General features: G+C 38.3%; 1 protein-coding gene across 2 annotated transcripts in view; it reads left to right on the top strand.

Moving 5' to 3' along the window:
* Positions 1-21,216, top strand: part of LOC126475257 (ubiquitin carboxyl-terminal hydrolase 10-like) — a 141,482-nt gene that overhangs the window by 53,735 nt on the left and 66,531 nt on the right. For both annotated transcript variants that reach the window (XM_050102971.1, XM_050102970.1), the window contains 4 exons: positions 2,315-2,519; positions 3,256-3,499; positions 6,867-6,971; positions 13,905-14,069. In XM_050102971.1, coding sequence (XP_049958928.1) covers positions 2,315-2,519; positions 3,256-3,499; positions 6,867-6,971; positions 13,905-14,069 — 719 coding nt within the window. The remainder of the gene's footprint in view (positions 1-2,314; positions 2,520-3,255; positions 3,500-6,866; positions 6,972-13,904; positions 14,070-21,216) is intronic.

Raw genomic sequence — 21,216 nt, 5'->3', positions numbered from 1 at the left:
GACTACAAGCAAGTAAGCTTTCAACCAAAAGGGCCTTCGTCGGAATTGAACACACACAATCTCTGGCCTCAGCAGTCAAGGAACTGTGGTGTGTGTGTGTGTGTGTGTGTGTGTGTGTGTGTGTGTGTGTGTGTGTGTGTGTAATTCTGGTGAAGGCCCTTTTGGCCAGAAGCTTACTTGCTTACAGTCATCTTGTTGTGCCTGCCTGTGACTCAGCAGCTCTGCTGTATGGTGAGTAGCAACTATCCTTTCCACAATATCATCATTATTCCATCCTGGATTTCCCATTCTCTCTTTTATGGATTATATTGGACAAATTTAATTTATGAACAAATACTCTTTGAAACCTATCTAGCAGTTACAGAATATCAGTTACCCTTCTGGTTTGCCAAACATGTTAATATTTGTGCTGGGGAACTCTGTGAGATGACCCTAACCCAGATCGAATATTCTTCATGTATTAACAATGAGAGCTGGTGAGCCAGCCAGCCTGGTTGCTGTTTTTAGGTGATCTCCCACATCCCATTAGGTTAATACTGGGCTGGTACCCATGTCCTGCCTCAGATTCACGCCACACAAACATTTAAAACATGTTCTCACACATTTGATGTGGACATATTGGGTGCACAGATTCTGTCCTAGGGATGAATGAGACTGATGACAGTAGGTATTTAGTCTCCTGAGACCCCTAAGCAGCAGCCGCTTCTCCAGTTGGCCATGATGTGTTTCTGTGGATGGCTGGCAATGTGGAGATATCTGGAGTTGTTTCACTGTTATTGTTCCATTGACAGCTTGTTTGTCAATTAGATTTTCTGTGACAAATCATGCCTGATCGTTCATTTTCATGCCTGTGACATGAGAACAGAGGGAGCAAAGATTTACATTCAGCTTATCAAATGTTACAGAAACCAACATAGTTTATCATTGCCTGAATTAGTTGCGGTGTCTGCTAGAGTTCTACTTAATTCTGCTTCCATGAAGTGGAGTCGGAAAAGTAGTGCCAAGTGGAAATTCGTTAACAACTTCTGAATTTGAGATTTGAGTTTTGTTCCAGATGTCATGGCACGTGAAAGTCTTATTTTAGATTTGTTGCTGTGACTATAACTTTTAGGATTGCGTCAGTTTCTGTCATTTGTCTTTGCACAGTCAGTTACACAATTTGCTGTCGTAGTGCCATATTTATTTTGTTGGCCTGTTTTGTTGTATGGCATTTTGGGATGCCCCGAACTGTCACCTACATTGTTGTGCCTTGATCATAATTTGGAATCACTTCAGTCACATTTCAGAAAATAGCAAATTCTGTTGCCTTCTACTTCATTTGAATCAGTACTTGTATGTTCTCTAAAGCTGAGACTAAAACTTGTGTATGAATTATGTTTTACATTCTTATACCCAAAGCCATTTGTTTGTGCTGTTACAAAGACTACGAGTAAATCAGAAAGCTACAAAAGAGCCATATTATGTCTGTAGCAGACAGTGTTGTCTGTACCAATAGTTACAGTGCAGTAATGTAACTTTGATTATGGCTGTACCCTGTGTTGTTGCCAAAAGGATTAAGTCTTCTGTAGCTTTGTATCAAGTACTTACCACAGTAAGTGAAAGGCACACTGGCTCATTAATAAAAAATTAATAAATGACTCAAAGTATCTTCCGGAAAGTCCAATTTCATTACCTATATGTGCTCACATACTCTGAGTATGTATGTTGTGGACCAGACTTAATGTCAAAAACAAAACCACTGTAACTTCAACACACTATTTTTTTGTTTCTCGTGGCATTCATGTGACTACAGTGTTACTTCACAGAATATGCAACCAACCTTCAAGATCAACATTAACTTTAAACTAAAATAGACCGAAATTTTGGTTCCATAAATCTGATGCACTCAACTCCAGCTGTGAACGAGAGCTGTGTGTACTTTATGCTATTACACTTAGATTAATGACCTCAAATACATGTTACTTGAGGTTTTCTTCCATTTGGGGTTTGTGTGATCTCATAGTGTATTGAAAATACAATAGTTTTTCACTACTGTCAGAGCAAATCCACTCAGTGGAAATCTGTGCAATATTGCAGTGCGGCATAATCCTTTACTTAGAGGAATCAATAGTGATTCAGAATCGTGTATGTGATTGACCCTCCTACTGAATCTAATACATCATGGTTAATTTTTAAGTGATATTTCATAGTAATTGATTCATTTTTAATTCATTTTTCATATAATAATTATTTTTTAGGCTGCATATAATCAGTGGTGAATATGTAAACTGCATTTCATGTAGTCATTCTATATGTGTGGTTGCATTTCGTTTAGAATTCCTATCACAGTATCAGCTGGATCACCGTGCCATAAGTCTCCAGCCACGTGGTTTGACAAATCGCAGCAATTGGTGCTACATCAATTCAACTCTCCAAGCCCTGTTGGCATGCCCTCCATTTTACAATCTTATGAAGGCACTACCAATACCATCAGCAACAAACAGGATGAGTTCGTCTTCTACACCTATAATTGATAGCATGTGAGTGCACTGAAATACATTTATCAAATTATGTCTGCCATTTGGCTCTGTTTACAATGAAATGACTAAGTTAACGATTAAAGTGACAGAGTCTATACTTCTTGTTATTAAAAGATGCACAATAGATAATGAAAATGAAATTTCAGTTTTAATGTACGATGTGGATGTACTTTTCAGAGAAATATTATTTGTTACAAAGCTGATATTTTCCTGTAAAAACCATAAGAAAATACATGAAGTAATTAGTGATTTATTTTTGGGGGGGGGGGGGGGGGGAGGGAGATCGTGACCCAGGAAAGAAACTGGTTGCTTAAAATTCTTGAACATTGTGACTGATGGGTTAAAGAAACTCGCTGGTATGCAGCATATAGGATTTGAATTCTGATCTTGTAACAAAGTAATTTTGGGAAGTTGGCTGCCGCACAGTAAATGAGAAATTAAATAGCCTGATGTAAATGAAAATGAAAGAAGGGTTTAAAAGAAGTTACTGTAAACTACAGAATTTGGCATGTTGCTAAGGAAGTGAAAGTATACATATTTCAGTAACTTAATCATTCAATTAAACTAATAATTTTTTTCTCTCTTTTGACATTTTCATAACATACTAAATTAGAGTTATTTCTAATCCAGTGTGAAAAATTGTTTGTATGGGGTATGCGTTTTTGATAACACAAGTAATGTTAAGTGATCCCATAGAAATTTAGATCATGTTTTGATTTGAAGTTTGCATTTGCAGAGTCCAGTTTGTAAATGAGTTCCAACCTATGCCTGTCGCCTCCCGTGTGGGCCGTAAAGAGAAGGCACAACGCAAGGATGATGGTACCATTGAAGTACAAAGTGGCATTGCATTTGAACCAAGCTACATTTATAAGATGTTAAATAGCATTCGAAGTAATACTTTCAAAGTTGAAGGTCGTCAGGAAGATGCAGAAGAATTTTTAAGCTGCCTTCTCAATGCACTGAATGACGAGATGCAGGAGGTTTGATAAAATTTATTATTCATTTTTATAGCAATCAGTTTATGTTAATAAAAATTAATCTCTCACATTTAATTGAATTTTCATTAAGAGTGGCTACAGAGGCAGGAGACTAAGGAAATTATTCCTCCTCCAATGTCAAACAGATGTTTACCTTGTGTTTTATGTCGATTTTACGGGCTTAATGATATGTCCTCATTTGAGTGACATTTAACAACTTTTTTCATGTGTGCTTTGTGTAGCCTGTTGATTAGTTTGTGTTATGATGAAAGAACTGAAGTTTGTGTTACTTCATAATTATTACAACCCACCAAAGTGAGATGGATAAAAATGGAAGTAAAACCACATAGCTTTAATATGAACATCTGGAACACTTATTTATGAGAAAGGGCCTAGAGTAGAGTAAGAATATATGCCTGAATATGTAAAGTAGATATTTGTTTCCAAGGTAAAAGTGCACTTATGTTGTCCAATGTTTTTTCATTTTACGGGTGTTGTTGTTGTTGGTTACAGTTCGCATAGTGAATAATGGGAAGTGAATGTTACCAATCATAGTAAAATGTGGCTAGCCAGTAACTTTGTTAATTTGTAATGCCGAATGCACATAAATATCCTTAACCCTTTCGGGTACATAAGAAAACTAAAGTGCTCTATGGTAACTGGAGGTTTTATAAACAAAATATGTTATTATTTCAAACATTTTTATTTGTACTGCTAAAAAAAAGGTGGGACATATTTGTCCCTGTGGTACTTAAGGACATTTACAGAACACATTACACTTAATACATCGAAAAATTACAGAGGCTGTGTATATGTCGTCTGTTTGATGTGAAATTCTGCAAAACAGTTTCTGCTTGCAGTAAAGCATAAACTAACACCACACTGTTCACAAATATTGTAAGTGCGATTTTCAACACACTTTGAAGCACAATGAACACATCTCTTCCTTATGTCTGATTTTATCATTTTGTGCTCTGGACTCTGGATTGCAACAGGTCTGCAACCTTCTTGATGTTTTCACTACTGTTGATAAATTCCTTTGTCGGCTTGAATAATTTCCAATTAGATTTCTCGCAATGCATTGTCTGAACTCTAGGGATGATAGTGTTGATTTGATTCTTCTGCCAATTGAATATATTACATACGCATTGTTTACACCAATGTCAAGAAGATCAAAGAAAATTCTCAGGTAATACTTAATCTTTGCCTTCCTGCCGATCTTTCTTCTGGTCCATAAGGTCCACCCCTCCCATCCACTTGTTGTACTTTCTTATCATAAGAGGACACTGAACATTGATCTTTTCAGAAGAATCAGACTGATGCCTCTTCACTGTCGTACATGGTATTGGGGAAATAAAATTAGTCAGTAGAAAAACTGGCTTGTTATCCATCCATTTGAGGATTGTCAGACCATTGCTACTGAGACTGTATGAATCACCTCTTTTCATTTCCTTTTCGGGAGGGAATGTCTTTGGGATGTTTTTACGATTGGTGCGCACTGTTCCACATGATCTGATATTTTATAAACCAAGGTGATACTGCAAAGCTATGTAAATTTCACATCCCAGTCTGGATAGTGATTTTGTCTGTTGCAGAACTATTGACTCACCACCAAGCCCTACTTCAGTTTTTTTTTCCTTCCAGTGTATAAATCACACTCAAATAGGTAGCCTGTTTCCGAATCACATGTGCACCACATTTTGAAACCCCATTTGACTGGCTTATTTTTGGCATACTGTCACATAATGTTACGTCCTTTGAATCTGATCATATGCTCATCTACAGATTGAGCCCTAGTTGCACTAAGAGATTCCTGGAAGGTTTTGTTCAAATGGGTAAATACAGGTCTCACTTTGTATGTACAGTCTTCCTTTATTGACTGATCTGCATTGTTGGAAAAATGTAAGTACTTTCGAATCTTTTCAAACTGATGTAGTGGCATAATCTGAGCTATATAAGGAACACCTAAATCGGGTTCAGTTGCCCAGTAGCTTCTAAATGTACGCAAAATAAAGTACCCCATTACCAGGTTCATACCAAGAAATGCCTTGATTTCATCTTCATTTGTGCCGAATGCGTTGCCTGATTGTTCTGCGTACCGAATACTTTCAGGAAGTAATATATCATGCACCAAATCTTTTAGGCCAATATTGGAAGAAAAACTTTCAAATGGCTGTGGCATTTCATGATTTTCACTGACACTAAACAAAAGCACTTCCCAAATTCATGGTTCATGTTATCACTGAACTGTCTTGGTTGGTAAGTTCGGGACCATTTAAATTCTGGTAAATCTGGAAGGGAATCGGGTACCTCAGCATTTGGTTCTTTTACTTCATCTGTATGCCTTCTTTTGCTAGGTGGGCTACGTATTTATTTTTCAGGATCTTCTATAACATGTTCTCTTTCATTTTCCATATCTCCTTCAAGAAAAATTTTATCTTCTTCATTCAGTAACAGATTATCTTCATCATCACTACTCCAAGCCTCCAAAATCTGCATAACACTTTCATTGGTGATGAAAAATTCTCTTTTTCAGGAGCACATGCCCTAAAAGCAGATTTGAAATTATACCAGTACAAATTTTTTCCACTTATTTAATAAAATGAAAGAACCGAATTTTAAATACCATTCTGCTCCTTTATTTTTTAACTAATAGTAACGATTTCATGAAATTCAAAAACAAGTACACAAATTACCATTGTGGTACATTGGGACAACTATGTCCCAAAGAATGAAATTAAAGATTTCCACTGATGAAATACAGTTATTTTCTAAATGAATGGTCTAAAGTAAAAGAGAAAGTTACTTGAATATACTTTCAAGGTTTGACAGTAAGGCAGAGAACACAATACGCACACAATAAGTGAATAAATTTGTGTGTCTGCTCGAAGTGAGAACCACCAACAATAACCGACGACTAAGTGTAGTTATAGTAATTGTTGCCACCAAAGATGTACAATATTAAAGAAAACAAATATCTCTGCTTCAAGTAGAGCATCTGCAGCACATCAACTGTGATTACAGTCCAATTAGTAAGGTGATTTATATGTGGGACAAGATATTTGTGACTGCCAAGATTATAAATTGCATTGCTACTTGTTTCCCTCACATCAATTTAAAATTGCTATTGGATCCCAACCTAAACAAAACCTCGGAGATAGTGACATTTGGAAGAAATGTCCAAATATTTGTGTCAACTAAGATTATACGATTGGGCCATGACCAAGTATAATGAATTGCGAATTGCAGCATGCAGTGGAAGAACTGCAGATATCATTGGTGCACTTTTGCTGTTTCTAATGGTTTACCAAGTTTGTTCAGTGAGCTAGTCATAATCTTTTCTTTAATTTTGTTGTGCTCTTCCCTTCAGCTTATGAAACTTGTCCAAGACAATTCCCAGACAAACCTGAGCAATGGCGATATTGCAAATGGTGATGCAGGACAAAGTCAAGATGAAGATGAAACAGCATGGAAGGTAAGCCAATGCTGAAAACATTGTGATTTCCAAATACAATACCTAATGTATAATATAACATAAAATATAAAGTTTGTGAAGTGATTGATTGCATCATACTAATTGGTTTTTATCCAAGCTCTATTCATGTTGTTGTGATGAATAGAGCTTGGATAAAATAAATTAATATTATGCAAACAATCAGTTTACAATTGATGGTGTAAAAATAAAGCAGTGAGTAAGAGAACATATAATATAATCAGTGTGTCATAAACTAGAGCTACTAGAACGAAATGGATGGCATTTTTGCAATTAGCAATGCCAAATAACCCAAAATCAGTTCAAAAATTGCAGACATCACAAAAACTTCTTATTCGCCATTGTAGAAAATGCTGGACACAGGACCCCAATTCTAGATTACGGGGTAGTCTATTAGCCAAGTCTTGCATCTTATTTGTCAATAAGGGATGATCTCTAGCAGAAAAGGTTTAATTGCATGGGTGGAATAAGGATGGAAAAGGATTGGTTGTGAAACTGAATACCATTTGGTGAGTGAGGGTAGGATTGTTGACTGATGTCCCTCATTATAAGGCACAACATGGTAAACAAAGTGCTGCCACTGAATTTTTTAAAGCATTGCTGATATAAGGTGATAAGGAAAGCATAAAGTCATTTACTTATTTGTGTGGTGACTGTTTTGTTGTTGTTGTTACATGAAGCAGTGGTATCTGTTTCTGGAATACATGGGCAGGTTCTTGTGTCTGTAAAAGCTTTGCTAAGGTTGTCAACATTGAGAGAAATCTTATGTCCCTGTAGATAAAGGACACCTTGAAAAATTAACAGATGACTGCTTTAGAAGTTGAGGTATTGAGGGGGGGATTGTTTGTAAGAGTAGAGATTTCTGTTGTAGTCATCAGAGAAGAGACAGACATCCAGGAAGGTAGCTTTCTGACTGGAAGAGGACCATGTGGAGCAGATTTTTGGAATTTGTAAAAGGTCCTACTTCATATTACTGTGTAAATGTGCCAGTAAGTTAGAGTTATAACAGTCCATTCAACAAAGGAAAATTGGTCGCAGTGGTAGGGGTGTGTGTGATGAAAAACATACTAAAAATCGTGACCAGCAGAGTTCTAGCCTTTAAAAGTCAATTTTTTGTTTTCCTTGAATATCTCAAACTATGACTTTTAATGAAAATGTTTGCCAGTACAAAATGAAACTGCATTAAATAACCTAAAAAAGTCTTATTCATTTTTTCTCTAGGACTAATGGTTTCTACATTGCAAGGGATGTAAAAAATTGCAGACTGTAAAAAATATTGTATTAACAGTATAAAATTGATGTTTGTTGTTAAATGAAGTGGATTAAGAACAAATATGAAACGTGTACCACATTTTAGTGCCATATAACTATTACGTGATGAATAGTGTTCCGGGGGTGTGACTGAGAGGAGAGTGAGTAAGTGTTCGTGGGGGGATGGAAATTGTTCATTTATAGTTGCTGGAATAATTGGAAAGAATAGCTGAAAGAAATTTAAAAGGTAATTTATGAATATGTGCAGAATGCAGGGTGAACTTCAACTGATGCCAATATCAGCAGACCTTCAATATCAATGCTTTCAAGGTCAGTGTTCATAATTTGTGTTATGCACTGCTTCACATTAATTCCATTGAGTGCAGTCTTGATTGTGACAACGTCGATGCAGGATTGCTCCTCCACTGTTCGCACAAATTACTCCTGTCTGCCTTGAACCTCTTGATGCAGGATCTCGGCAGTGAGCAAAATGACGAACAGATAAGGGTGGACTTCTTCAATGTGTGAATAAATTTTGCTTTTCTAATAACTTTTTAGAACACTTTTAATGTATGGTTGAAATACACATTTTTTAACAAAGCTGGTACGACGGATCCAAACATACATCCATACCCTACCACTTACCAAAACAAAAAGGTGAAGATACAGGGATTAATAAATTGAAGATAGTATTTCTTATTTTGTTTCATACAGATGTATCAAAACGTTATTCTTGCCACAAAACAACTCACTAATTTATCTTTGTCGGTGTCTATAACCCATTCAATTTACATATAGCTTACACATAAGAAAAGAAAAGAACGAAAAAATAATATGATTCAGTGCAAGAGGGTGAGAGGGGCAGGGGGAAGAGGAGATGCTTGAGGAAAGGCAAGTCACCAGTTTGTGGTCATGCACATTCCTCCTCCATAGGTGTGCAAACAGAAGAGTAGAGGATTGTCCACTCCCCCTACCCCACATCACAAGAAGTGACAACAGGGTATGCCACAAAGTTGTACTGGTTCTTTCGCAGCTCGCCTCGTGAGTCACTGGTGATGCAGGTGCCAACACTCCTGGGACGGGATTGGGGGGGGGGGGGGTGTTATTTTCCACAATGTGTGTGAAAATTACATTGAATAGAGGTAAGAGGTGCTAAGTGGAGCTGTAATGCTAACACAAGAAAAGAGTATGAACAGAACTGTTGTAAATCTGCACACTGTTCTGTAATGCTGGAAAGGAAATTTATTTTTAGTCGTCCTGTACGGCCGTTGTAGCATTCTTCGAACCACCCTGAGCCCTGTAATCTTTTTTCAGTCTTCTGACTGATTTTACCTCTCCAGCATTTCCTAGCTGTTGCAGTCATGAGAGTAGTCAAAATAACTTCACTGAGCTCATTTTTGTTTTTTCAGGTTATTGAGTGAGTACTTATTTGCAGTCGTTACGTGAGCTATTGTGCAAAAAAAGCTTCGCAGCTGGAGCTGTCAGCTGTCTACCACACTGAAGAGCCTGTTCCAATTGTAACATGCTTGTGAAATTTGTTTGCGGTGTTGGTTTCATTGTCTCCATTATCAATGGATGGAATACTTTTCACAACATTAGGGGTATGAAATGCATTATCCCAGACTCTACTCTCCCAACATCTGAAGAGACCCAGAGGCTTAAATTCGCTTGCTCTGTAACAGCAGTAGGTCACCCAGGTGTTACGGGGCTTCAAATATATCAACATATGTCAGGCAATATATTACAGTGGATTACTGTTCTAGATTTGAACATTATCAGTCCTCTTCCACCAGACATTGACACCCATCTTGCAATGTAGTACGCGGATAGACTCAGTGCAGCCCACCCTGCAAGTGCCAGCAATTCCTGAATTGAATATATTTATGCTGTTCACCAGTTACACAGTTACTAATGAGAGAATTGCAGGAATTTTCCATTCATTCATTTACAACCCAGTGACTACAACACTGTTACATTACTTAACAATATGCTGTCAATGACAGACAGCAGCAAGATGCCACATTTACGAAACTGTTTCCTTTCCCCTCAACACTAAATCACTGACATAACACTTACAAATTAAGCACTTCTCAGCCATTGTTTATAGGAACGTTTTTCATCGAAGTTAACTTAACAATAGGTAGTAGTAAGTACTCACTCAATAAACAAAAAATAAATCCATAATATAAAAACAAGCTCAGTGAATTTATTTTGTCTATTTACATAAGAGAAATGGACAGGAAATATTAGGGAGGTATAGACTGTATGTAAATTGAAAATGGTCTGTTGTTGTGCTGGGGAAGTTGCCTTTCCCAGAAGAATTCTATTGTTGCTGGACAGGATTACTAGAGAACCAATTTTCCCAATAGTAACATAGAACAATCTGAAGATATATACTTAGACACTGTCCATATGCTTTTTCTGCATTAGTTTCATATCTCCATGTAGCAACTTCCATATGCATGTGTTGCACACTGCGTCGCCAATGATTTGTAAGGCGAGCTGTGAAAGGCCGGTATAAGTTTGTGAGATACCGTGCTGTGGCCTTATGTGACACAGTGGGGTGGAGAATGTCTGGAATCACCAGTGTTGGTTCTTCAAATCGTAGACCTATGAAGGAGGGAAGTGCATGACCACAATCTGCCCAGCTGCCTTCTTTCCTGATGCATCTATACACCCCCCCCCCCCCCCCCCCAAAAAAAAAAAAAAAAAAAAAAAAAAAAAAAAAAAAATCCCCTCCAGTCATTTACTGCTGTGGACACAATGTGTCCTTTAATATGGTTCTACAGGACTTAGATGTGGTACAAACATTTAATATTGATTCCTAACCCATTTCATTTAACAGTAAAAATCAGTTTCATACAATTAAAAATCTATTTTTAATAATTTGCAGTGTTTCCATCCTCTGAAATGCGTAAACTACCATTCTTAGAGGGAAAATGGCTAGGACCAGGAAATTTAATGCAGTTTAACAAATAACCCCCCCCCCCCCCCCCTTTCCAGTCTGCCTCTTTTGGACTTGGCTTACTGGGCTGTAAGAGCTAGTCATTGGTGTACTCTCCAACTAATCACAGTGATGCCCTGTGAGACCACTGTCCACTGTACTCTGCAAAAAGGGGGGGGGGGGGGGGGGAGAACAAAAAGGAAAAAAAAGTCACAATCACTTTTCTGGAGTTTGCTGGCCGCCTAATGGGCGACTCCGCAGGTGGCGGGTAGGAGAAAGCTCAACAGATATGATGGGCACTGAGGAAATAAAATTCTCTGGATGGACCAAAATCAGCACTGCTGCCTTGTACTAGGTAGAGGAATCTACAAAGGCTAAGGGAGGAACACCCATATAGAAAAAGACCCGGTCCTCCAGGTTGGGGGTTGTACGCAGGGCTAATAACCCAGCTACGGGAAACTCCAATATTACGAATATCTCACACATGCCTCGGATGAAAAATGGACCCCAAATTATGATGACCTTGCAGTGGAAATCAAACATGAGAGTTGGAACATGGAATGTACAGAGTATGTTTAAAACAGGATCCTTCCGAAAACTTTGCAAACAACTAGACATTAACAATGTAGCAATAGCAGCAATACAGGAAAAACAACTGTTAGATCCGAATATACAGGATATGGATAAGTACACAATATTCAGCAGTGGTAAAGAAAATGGTTATAACGAATTTGGAATTGCCTTCTGTGTACTAAATGATCTTCTACCTTCAGTAATAAAGTTTGAAGCCATTGATGAAAGACTATGCTATCTTAGAATCAGGTCCAAGTGGTTCAACTTGTCACTAATAAACTGTCATGCACCAGTTAATGACAAAGATGATGTAATAAAGGATAACTTCTATGAAAACTTATCAGACCTGTGAAACAAACTACCAAAACTTGGTATCAAGATAGTATTAGGCAATAGGGAAAGAGGATATTTTCAGACCAGCTATTGGAAAAGAAAATGTGCAAGAGGAAAGAAATGACAATGCCATTCGGCTGATAAATTTCACTGCATCAACAAATATGATCATTAGCAGTACTACCTTCCCTCATAAAAGAATACATAAAGAAACATGGTACTCATGTGATAAGAAAACAGCAAATCAGATTGATCATGTTCTCATAGATAGCAAACATATAAAAACAATTAATGACGTATGATCCTTACAAGGAGCTGAAATGGGGTCAGATCATAATTTAGTAATAAGCACAATGAAAATCAAGCTAAAGGCAGCACCAAAAGTGAAATCTAGACTGGAAAACATGAACAGATTTGATTTGCAAAATGTGATAGGGACAGAAGGAATAATGAAGTACAAAGATCTTTTTAAAATGTGTTGTGTTTTGTAAAGTTCAATTTCCTAAAGTGCCGGGAAGCTCTACACCGGAGTATAAAACTTTTTACAGTTCAAAGGATTGATAAGTTTCATATCTTCAAGGGAAAGTATACTGTTGCTTAACATGGAAAAAATGTACTTTCATTTGGGGTATTGTCAGATGAGAAAAGCTGTATTTTAACAGGGAAAAATCCACAGAATTTTTTTTTTTTCTTGTCCACTTATACACCCTGAATAAGTTCTCTCTTTATTTTGGTTGTATCAGTGATGCTATCATCAGATATCTGACATAATGAAAGCCCAGACTGTGTGAGGAGATTTTATACTTTCCTGTCCATAGACCCAAATAAAAATGAATGTCTTACCATGCCTTTGCCAGAGGTGGCCCGTTCATCAGATTGCAGTAACAAGGCTGCATCCCACTTTATATCAATATATTGTGATACATGTTTAAGGCAGTGTGATTATACTCCGTGAATTCTGCAATTTCATATGTATTGTGACATGGTAAATCCTTTCACATTGTGCAAGGATGGATGTAAAGATGAAGGGGAATATGTTGACTATGAACTTCGGGCTCTAAACAGTGCAATTATTAGTTCTTTAACCCACTGTATTTGTACTGTACCGTTTAGATGATCAGGTCACATGATAATGGTGTTAGATACATTCTGACAACACCATATGATAGACAATCATATATGGATGCACAAAGAAAACCACTGAAGCACATAACACCCTCCAAAAGCCTTGCAAATCGTTGAAGGTACCTGTGTACTTACAGCATGAGAGCCTTATGAGTGAGTTAACGAGTTTAATGGAATATTACTTTGAATTCTATCAATGATTTTATTAGAAGGAACCTCTTTTAGACAACTGGAATATGCCAAATGTGCTGTGCATCTTATAACTCCATTAAATTAATATATCCATGTAACAGTGGTTTTAATTGATGTTACAGTTCCCATAAGTTTATTCCAAATCAGCTTTTTTAACTGCATGTTTCCAATTCTTTCTTGTGCAAAATGTCAATGTAAAATGATTGATAATTTCTTAATGGAGGATCAAGCTGAACTTTTGAACATATCATTGTCATTATTCTGTTTGTGTATCACTAACGTTACACATTAGTATGCTGTAAAGCTAAACAGTGGAAGATGCAGGTCCATGATTTTCTAATTAAAAAAGGTAGCCAGTTGAGTTGTAAGTTTGTTAGTAACTTGTATGCGATTTATTAATAAATGCAAACAGCGTATGTGATTTTTGTATTAATGTGAAGTGTGGATTTGACTGCTCCATCTGTCCTCAGATATTCTTTCTGTTAAATCTTCCATAGGAAATGGGTCCAAAGAATAGAGGCTCCATCACTCGCCGCGCTGACTTTGGACGAACTCCCATCTCGGATATATTCAGAGGACAGCTCCGCTCTCGTGTTCAGCGTGCTGGGGATGAGTTCACAGATAACGTTCAACCATTCTTTACCCTACAGCTTGACATAGAGGTAATTGTTGTGTTCTTTTTCCTTGCTTGTAGTTGAAGTAACAAGAATTTGATGTGTCTATTCAAAAACTGTTTCCTGTTAATATGTTAAATTAATGAAGAGTTGCATGATGTAAATGATTGCTCATGGCATAACATACATGTAGTACTCCATATCCCAACTTAACAAAATTCTGTTTCTTTGTGTATGATGTAGATTATTGCGTCTTAGGTAATTGAAAATTGTAAAGGTCACAGGAGTCTTGGGTTTCAGAAACTTATTTGCTCTGTGATATCCATGTTGTATAAATGAAATATCGCTAGCCACAACTGATGAGAAAAACAAATTGTGGGAATGATTTGATAGAAGGAAATGTGATCAAGAAAGTTAAAATGGTAGACTGTGGAGTGACAACAATATAACGGAAAGATAGATTGCTACTTACTGTAAAGGTGACGTACTGAGATGCAGATGGGCACAACAAAAAGATACTTTCAGATAAAGCTTTCAGTCAGAACCTTCTTCAGAAAAGCACACACACACACACACACACACACACACACACACACACACACACACACACACACACATTCATTCCATTCACACAAGCAAGCACACACACAGCTGCCATCTGTGGTAGCTTGATCCGAAATGCAACTTTCACATAGAATGGAAGTAGCAATCTGTAGGGGGTGAGGAAGGGGAATGGTTAGCAGCTTATGGGTGGTGGTGGGGTGGCAGGGGGGGGGGGGGGGGAGCACTGTCTGGCAGTGTGTGCAGGGAGTAGATGCCAACAGGTGCAGCTTCAAGAGCCATTGGGCAAAGAGGTGGTGAGGTTCAGCAGCTTGTTGCACCACGGGGTAGCCTACTTTGCTGTTGGCCATAGTTTGGTGTTGGCCAAGCATCCAGGTGGACAATTGGTTGGTAATCATACCAGTATAAAAAGTTGTGCAATGATAGCAGCTGACTTGACATATGACATGGCTGCTTTCACAGTTGTCCCAGCCTTTGATGGGGTAGGGTAAGCCTGTGACGGGGGAATAGGAAGTGCTGGGTGGGTGGATTGGGCAGGTCTTGCACCTGGGTCACTCACATGAATATGATCCCAGTGGCAAGGGTTTGGTAATGGGAGTGGCATAGGGATGGACGAGAATGTGCTTCTTGGGGGGGGGGGGGGGGGGGTGAGAGGATTGGGTAAGCGTGGGGAAATGGCAGGGAAGATTTGGTAAGACGCTCAGCATACTGGGCAAGGGAGTTCTTGTCACCACAGACACGCTGTCCCCTGGTGACCAGGCTGTAAGGGAGGGATTTATTTGGTGCGGAAGGGATGACAGCTGTCGAAATGTGAATGCTGTTGGTGGGCTTAAAGTTGACAGAGGTTTGAATGGAGTCATTGGGGGGGGGGGGGGGGCAGTAGTCAACATCTAGGAAGGTGACATGCTAGGTTTAGGAGGAACAGGTGAATCTGTTGGGAGAGCAGGTGTTGTAGTTGTGAAGGAATGAAGATAGGGTGTCTTGTTCCAGAGTCCAGATCATGAAGATATCATCAATGAACCTGGACCAGACAAGGGGTTTGGCATTTTGAGAGGCTAGGAAGGTATCCTCTAGACAGCCGATAAAACAGGTTAGGATAGGAGGGTGTCCTGGTTGTGCTGCAGATTTGTTTGTATACCTTCCCTTCAAAGGAGAAGCAGTTGAGAATTAGGATAGAGCAAGTAAGGTGAATGAGGTAGAGGATTTGGAGTGTGGAGGACATTTGGAATGGTAGTGTTCGGTTGTGGTAAGACCATGGACAAGAGGGATGTTGGTGTATTGGGAAGTAGCATCAGCAGTGATGTGTAGGATCCCAGAAGGTAAAGTGGTGGGCATAGTGGTGAGTTGGTGAAGGAAGTAGTTGCTATTTTTGATGTGGGAGGCTAGATTATGGGCAGTTAGTTGGAGGTGTTGCTTAGTGAGTGGCAAAATTCTTTCAGTGGGGACACAATAACCAGCTGCAATGGGGTGTCCAGGATTGTTGGGCTTTTGGATTTTGTGGAATGTATGAAAGGTGAATATGCAAAGGATGAGGAGGCAAATGGATTCAAGGGCAAGGTTCTAGGAAGTGCTAAGGCTTTAAGCAGGGATTGGAGGTTATGTTGGACTCCAGGGGTATCATTCTGGCAGAGTTTATAGGAGGTGGTGTCAGATAATTGGTAGAATATCACCGATGGATGCTGATTTGAACTGGGAGAGGCAGGGTTCAGTGTTGGTATTAGGTTGGCTTTGGTATGAGGGATTGGTGGCAAAGAAGTGTTCCCATTGCAGGGACCAGGAGAAGGAGAGTAGCTCTTTGACGAGTCCAACATGATTAAATTTGGGTGCAGGGCTGAAGATGAGGCATTTGGATAGGACTGAAATGTATGTGGAACTGAGGGGCTTGGTGGAAAGATTAACAACAGTTTTATGGGAATGTTTTGACACTGGATTTAATTGAATGTTGGTAGGGAGTTTTGGGGATGTGACAAGTTGAAAAGGTCAGTTAGGCATGGTCTGGGTGCTACGAGGGGTTGGCAAGGAGGAACACTGTGGATAGTGTAGGCTTTGGATAGTGGTGCCCCAAGATGGCAGTAGGATGTCAGCAGGTTGAATAACTTACTGAAGTGATGCCTGGAATACTGGTCCAGGTGCTTGGGATAGCAGGTGCAGGAGAGCAAGGGATTCAATTTCAGAGAAGTGGTGTATGTAGCAGGGATTCCACAGTAGCAGTATCTTGTGGAGGGAACATAGGTAGTTCCAGGATGCCTGTGCTGTGGGGATGATGATCCGCAGTATCTGGTTAGTGAGGGACAGGGATTGGCAGAATCTGAGAAGGTGAGGAGGGGACAGAGTCCATGGGTTAGGCAGCATTTAAGAAGCAGGGTATGAGACTGGGAATTGGCCAAAGAAAGGTATTATTTTCTACACTGTGACAGAAAGGTGGAGCAGGGATCCATTGTGGCAGGGATGGTGTAGGCGATAAAATAATGATGTGGAAGTGGGCAAATGGTATTAGATGGTTGTGATGGGAACTGGATAACATTTTTCTGTTACGCAGTTCCCTTCACAACCATCTAGTACATAAGGACATGCAAAAACACACACTGATATGTAAAACGCAAGTCCATAAAACTAGACAAAAATTTGCACAAATAAGTTAAAAACCTACAGGAACATGGGAGAAAAGGAAGGGGTGAGGTATGTGAGTATGTGTGATAAGGGAAGAGGGTGGAAAGGGGATCAGTTAGGTTCACAAGTTCATGTGGCAGTAAAATATTTGAGAATGAGGGAGGAAGTGTGATCAATATGAATAAATATAATTATCAGTGGAAATAATTTGGGGTTTCAGATGTTGCATCAGCAATCCAAGCGGTCACGTAGCCATGTATTGTGTGCTGAGATTGTTGATCAGTGTGGCTCAGAAGCATTGATTTGATGCTCAGTAATTAACAAAGATAGATTTGACACTGAATGATTAACAAAGATAGGAACTCGTTCTAAAGAGTATTCTGGTAAAAAGCATTTCTGTAATTAATGTTTTTTTGCAGTCTGATGCATAGTTGTAGGAGGAAAAGATTAATAACTAAAATTACTCATGTAATTCAGGAAAGTCCTGGGTGGAATACAAACAATGGAAGGAGGTAAAGAAACCACTCTCTCTATAGTCAGTGTCCTCCTCCTGAACTAACAGTAATAATTAGTAGAAAAAAATTGTAAAATCGCACATATGGCATAATTCTTGCTTACAGCGCAGTCCGATTAGGCCGCAGTGCCTAGTCACTGTAGCCCAGTCTGTGTGCATTTTGTTTTGTCTGTATGGTCAGAGGAAGGACATTTTCAAAATTTAAGGGGCAATTTTAGTCTAATTTATCACACTTTCGATGCCTGAACTATATAGTGAGTGAATTTAAATTAATTCAATTATTTTTTCATACTGTTATAAGTTTTGTTGTACTTTAATACATTGTGATGTATTTTGAGCAAGTTCAGTTCATCACTGCATCATATAGATGCTATTGAGACAATTTTAGTAGTAGCTGTACAAAACATACAATCTATTCATAACAGCCATGTAACTACACTTGGCCACAATGACTACCATTAATTATATTCACTGAAATGAAGAGAGTGGGGGATCAGTGGGGATGAAGTTCAAGATGATAGATTGACACGAAACATTAATGAAAAAAAGTCAGAGATGTTGGACATGCAGTCTTATGAATATGTTGTGACAAATGAAAATTTTTGTCACACAGGTACTCAAACCCCAATTTCATGTTTTTCAGCAAAAACATGAAGTTGTAATTTAGCTCCCAGTTTATCACAAATTCTGAATTGTCACAATCTGTTCATTGTGTAATGAGTTGTTACATTCATTGTTTGTATGCCAATCAGATGCTTGTAATGCCAAGTTTAGTTACATTTTAAGTGGTACTTTGAGAATTTCTGTATTACGCTATTCCATTCAATGCCGAAATTTATTTGCACAAGATGCAAACAGTACAATGTCATCCTCAATTTGATGTTAATGCAGATATGTGCCATTCCTTCCTCATTTTGTTCACTCAGGATTGCAGAGTGTAATTTATGATGATATATAGAGACATGAAAACTTTATGTATACAAGGTCTATTCAAAAAATTCTGAAACAGTTTTTTTTTTTTTTTTTTTTTTTTTTTTACGCTTACCATTCAATCTTGTGTATAGTCTCCTTCGAAATATTCTCCTCTATGATTGATACATTGCTCCCAATGCCGTTACCTCTTCTGGTAGCACTCTTGCTATGCCTCTTGCTGGATTGCATGAAGTGCTGTAAACGAATTTTCTTTTATCTTGTCTGCAAATCTTCGTCCTTTCAACGGAGTATTCAACTTTGGAAATAAAAAACAAAGTTCCACTGGGGCCAGATCAGGAGAGTATGGAGGATGAGGCAGCACAGTGATTTCGTTTTGTGTACAGTAGTCACACGCACCAACAGAGATGAATGTGTATGTATGGTATCGTGATGCAAGAGCTATGGATTGTCTTGCCATGTTTCAGGCCGTTTGTGCCTCACATTTTCTTGTAGGTGTTGCACCATGCCCGGATAGTACCATCGATTAACAGTTTGTCGCTGTGGCTCAAAATCATGATGAAGTAATTCTTCAGAGTCAAAGAAAACTGTCAGCATTACTCTTGACATTTGAATTGAGCTGACACGCTTGTTTTGGTGTTGGAGAACATTTCCTAACCCATCGTGAAGATGGAACCTCAGTCTCAGTGTCACCATAGACTCATGTCTCATCACCATTTATGATTCTCTTAAGGCACATCTCGTTCTCTTTTGTGTGGTCCATAAGCTCTTCAGATTTCGAGGCGAAGGTCTTTCTGGTCTTGACTAATGAGCAATGGGATGAACTTGGGGGCAGCATGATGCATTCCATGATGCTCCGTCAGGATTTCCTAACGTGATTCAACTGAAATATTGAATTATTCTGCAATCTCTCAGACAGCCAGTCTTCAATTGTCACACACACAATTTCATTGACGTTCCTGACATTGAACGTCATTGGTAGACGTCAAAGAGTGTTCTGAACTAGGGTCACCTTCAACTTCCATCCGGCCATTGTTAAAAACTGTGAGAACCATTTGTAACACAGAGTACAGCTACAGCAGTCATCACCGTAGGCCCCCTCCATCATTTAGTGTGTGCCTGTAAAGATTTTCATGAGTTTCATACAAAATTTAATGTGGACGCATTGCACCTCTAACTGTGCCATCTTGAAATTCTCAAACAGTGCAATGCAACGTTCTACTGGATACAGCACTGAACAATAACTAACAGCCATACAATAATGAAATTTCAGCAGTTACACATTAAACATAGGCATGTGTAGGGGTGCCAACCAAATTTTGCCCCGACACACCATTGGCACAAAATTTGGAATGTTCTGCAATTTTTTGAACAGATCCTGTGGAATGTACACAATACATAATTGAAAGTTCTTATAAAATGTGGCAGTTTCTCTGTTCCTGTGTAAAAATGTCATAAATCTGATGGCAGCAGTTTACTAATGTGATAACTGATTGTAATTTAATGTTGAAATTGTATCTTGATTTTTTTTCTCAATGCTGAGATTGTATATAACCTTAAAAATTTGCTTGCTGTGTAATGAACTGAAACACTAGATATGATATGTGATGAATATACCTTCTTCTAAAGAACTCCGTCCCAGTAACACCTTAAGGCACTGATGTCTGACACATTTGCACAGCTAATAATATAAAATCTTACATGTTTCGCAGAGACCATTAATTTACTGCATCAACTAAGCTATGAATTTTTGTACTTAATTACAAAAACCACCCACTAGGGCTCTTTTACCTTTGTAACATGTAAATCAACTTCTTGCCTTCTTGGTTTGCTTTTAACAGTTTATCATGACAGAGGATATGTGATGCCAGATAGACATCGTAGTTGTCATGTGTGACATCTAGATTAATTTAAATCATGCTGCATGAGTAGTACAATAGTTTCTTATGGAAACACTTGAGTTCGCTCTACCACCATACAATAATATTACTGCACAACCTAGACATGGTTTACAATAGATAATAAAAATAATAATGAGCAGATATTGAAGTGCTGATTTTCAGTGTTCTGTTTTACAACTAAAAACCCGTGCCATAAACAAAAGTCCTATTGCTGCGCTTCCCTGATAGAAGCGAATCCAATGTGTGCCATGTAGCAGATCTAATGCACATCCTGCTGTTTCATGTGTTTTTGAACTAAAATTCTCATATTTTGCAGTTAACATATTTATGTCTGTATATTACAAAAAAATTTAGTTTTATTGTTATCAGAAAAACATTTGACAGAACACACTACTTTTGGTAAGATTTATTATGAAAAAATATCAAGAAATATGACAAATAAGTGTTACCTCTATGCCAACACAGAGTTTAAAGACGGTTTCACTACCGTGAGGGAAGGTATTTTTAGTGATAAAAGATTGTTAGCAAACAGGAACACAAATACCCAATGTACAATGAAGGAAACATTGAAACACAGTCGGTTGCATCTTGAGAATAAGCTGACAAATCTTTTGGTGAAAGACACACATAATCTGTTCACACTCCTAAGATGTTTAGAGCAGAAAGTGAAGCATTTCTT

The sequence above is a fragment of the Schistocerca serialis genome, chromosome 4 (assembly GCF_023864345.2).
Source record: "Schistocerca serialis cubense isolate TAMUIC-IGC-003099 chromosome 4, iqSchSeri2.2, whole genome shotgun sequence".
Taxonomy (NCBI): Eukaryota; Metazoa; Arthropoda; class Insecta; order Orthoptera; family Acrididae; genus Schistocerca; species Schistocerca serialis.
The sequence above is the reverse complement of the archived record's forward strand: the minus strand, read 5'-3'. Positions and strand labels throughout refer to the sequence as shown.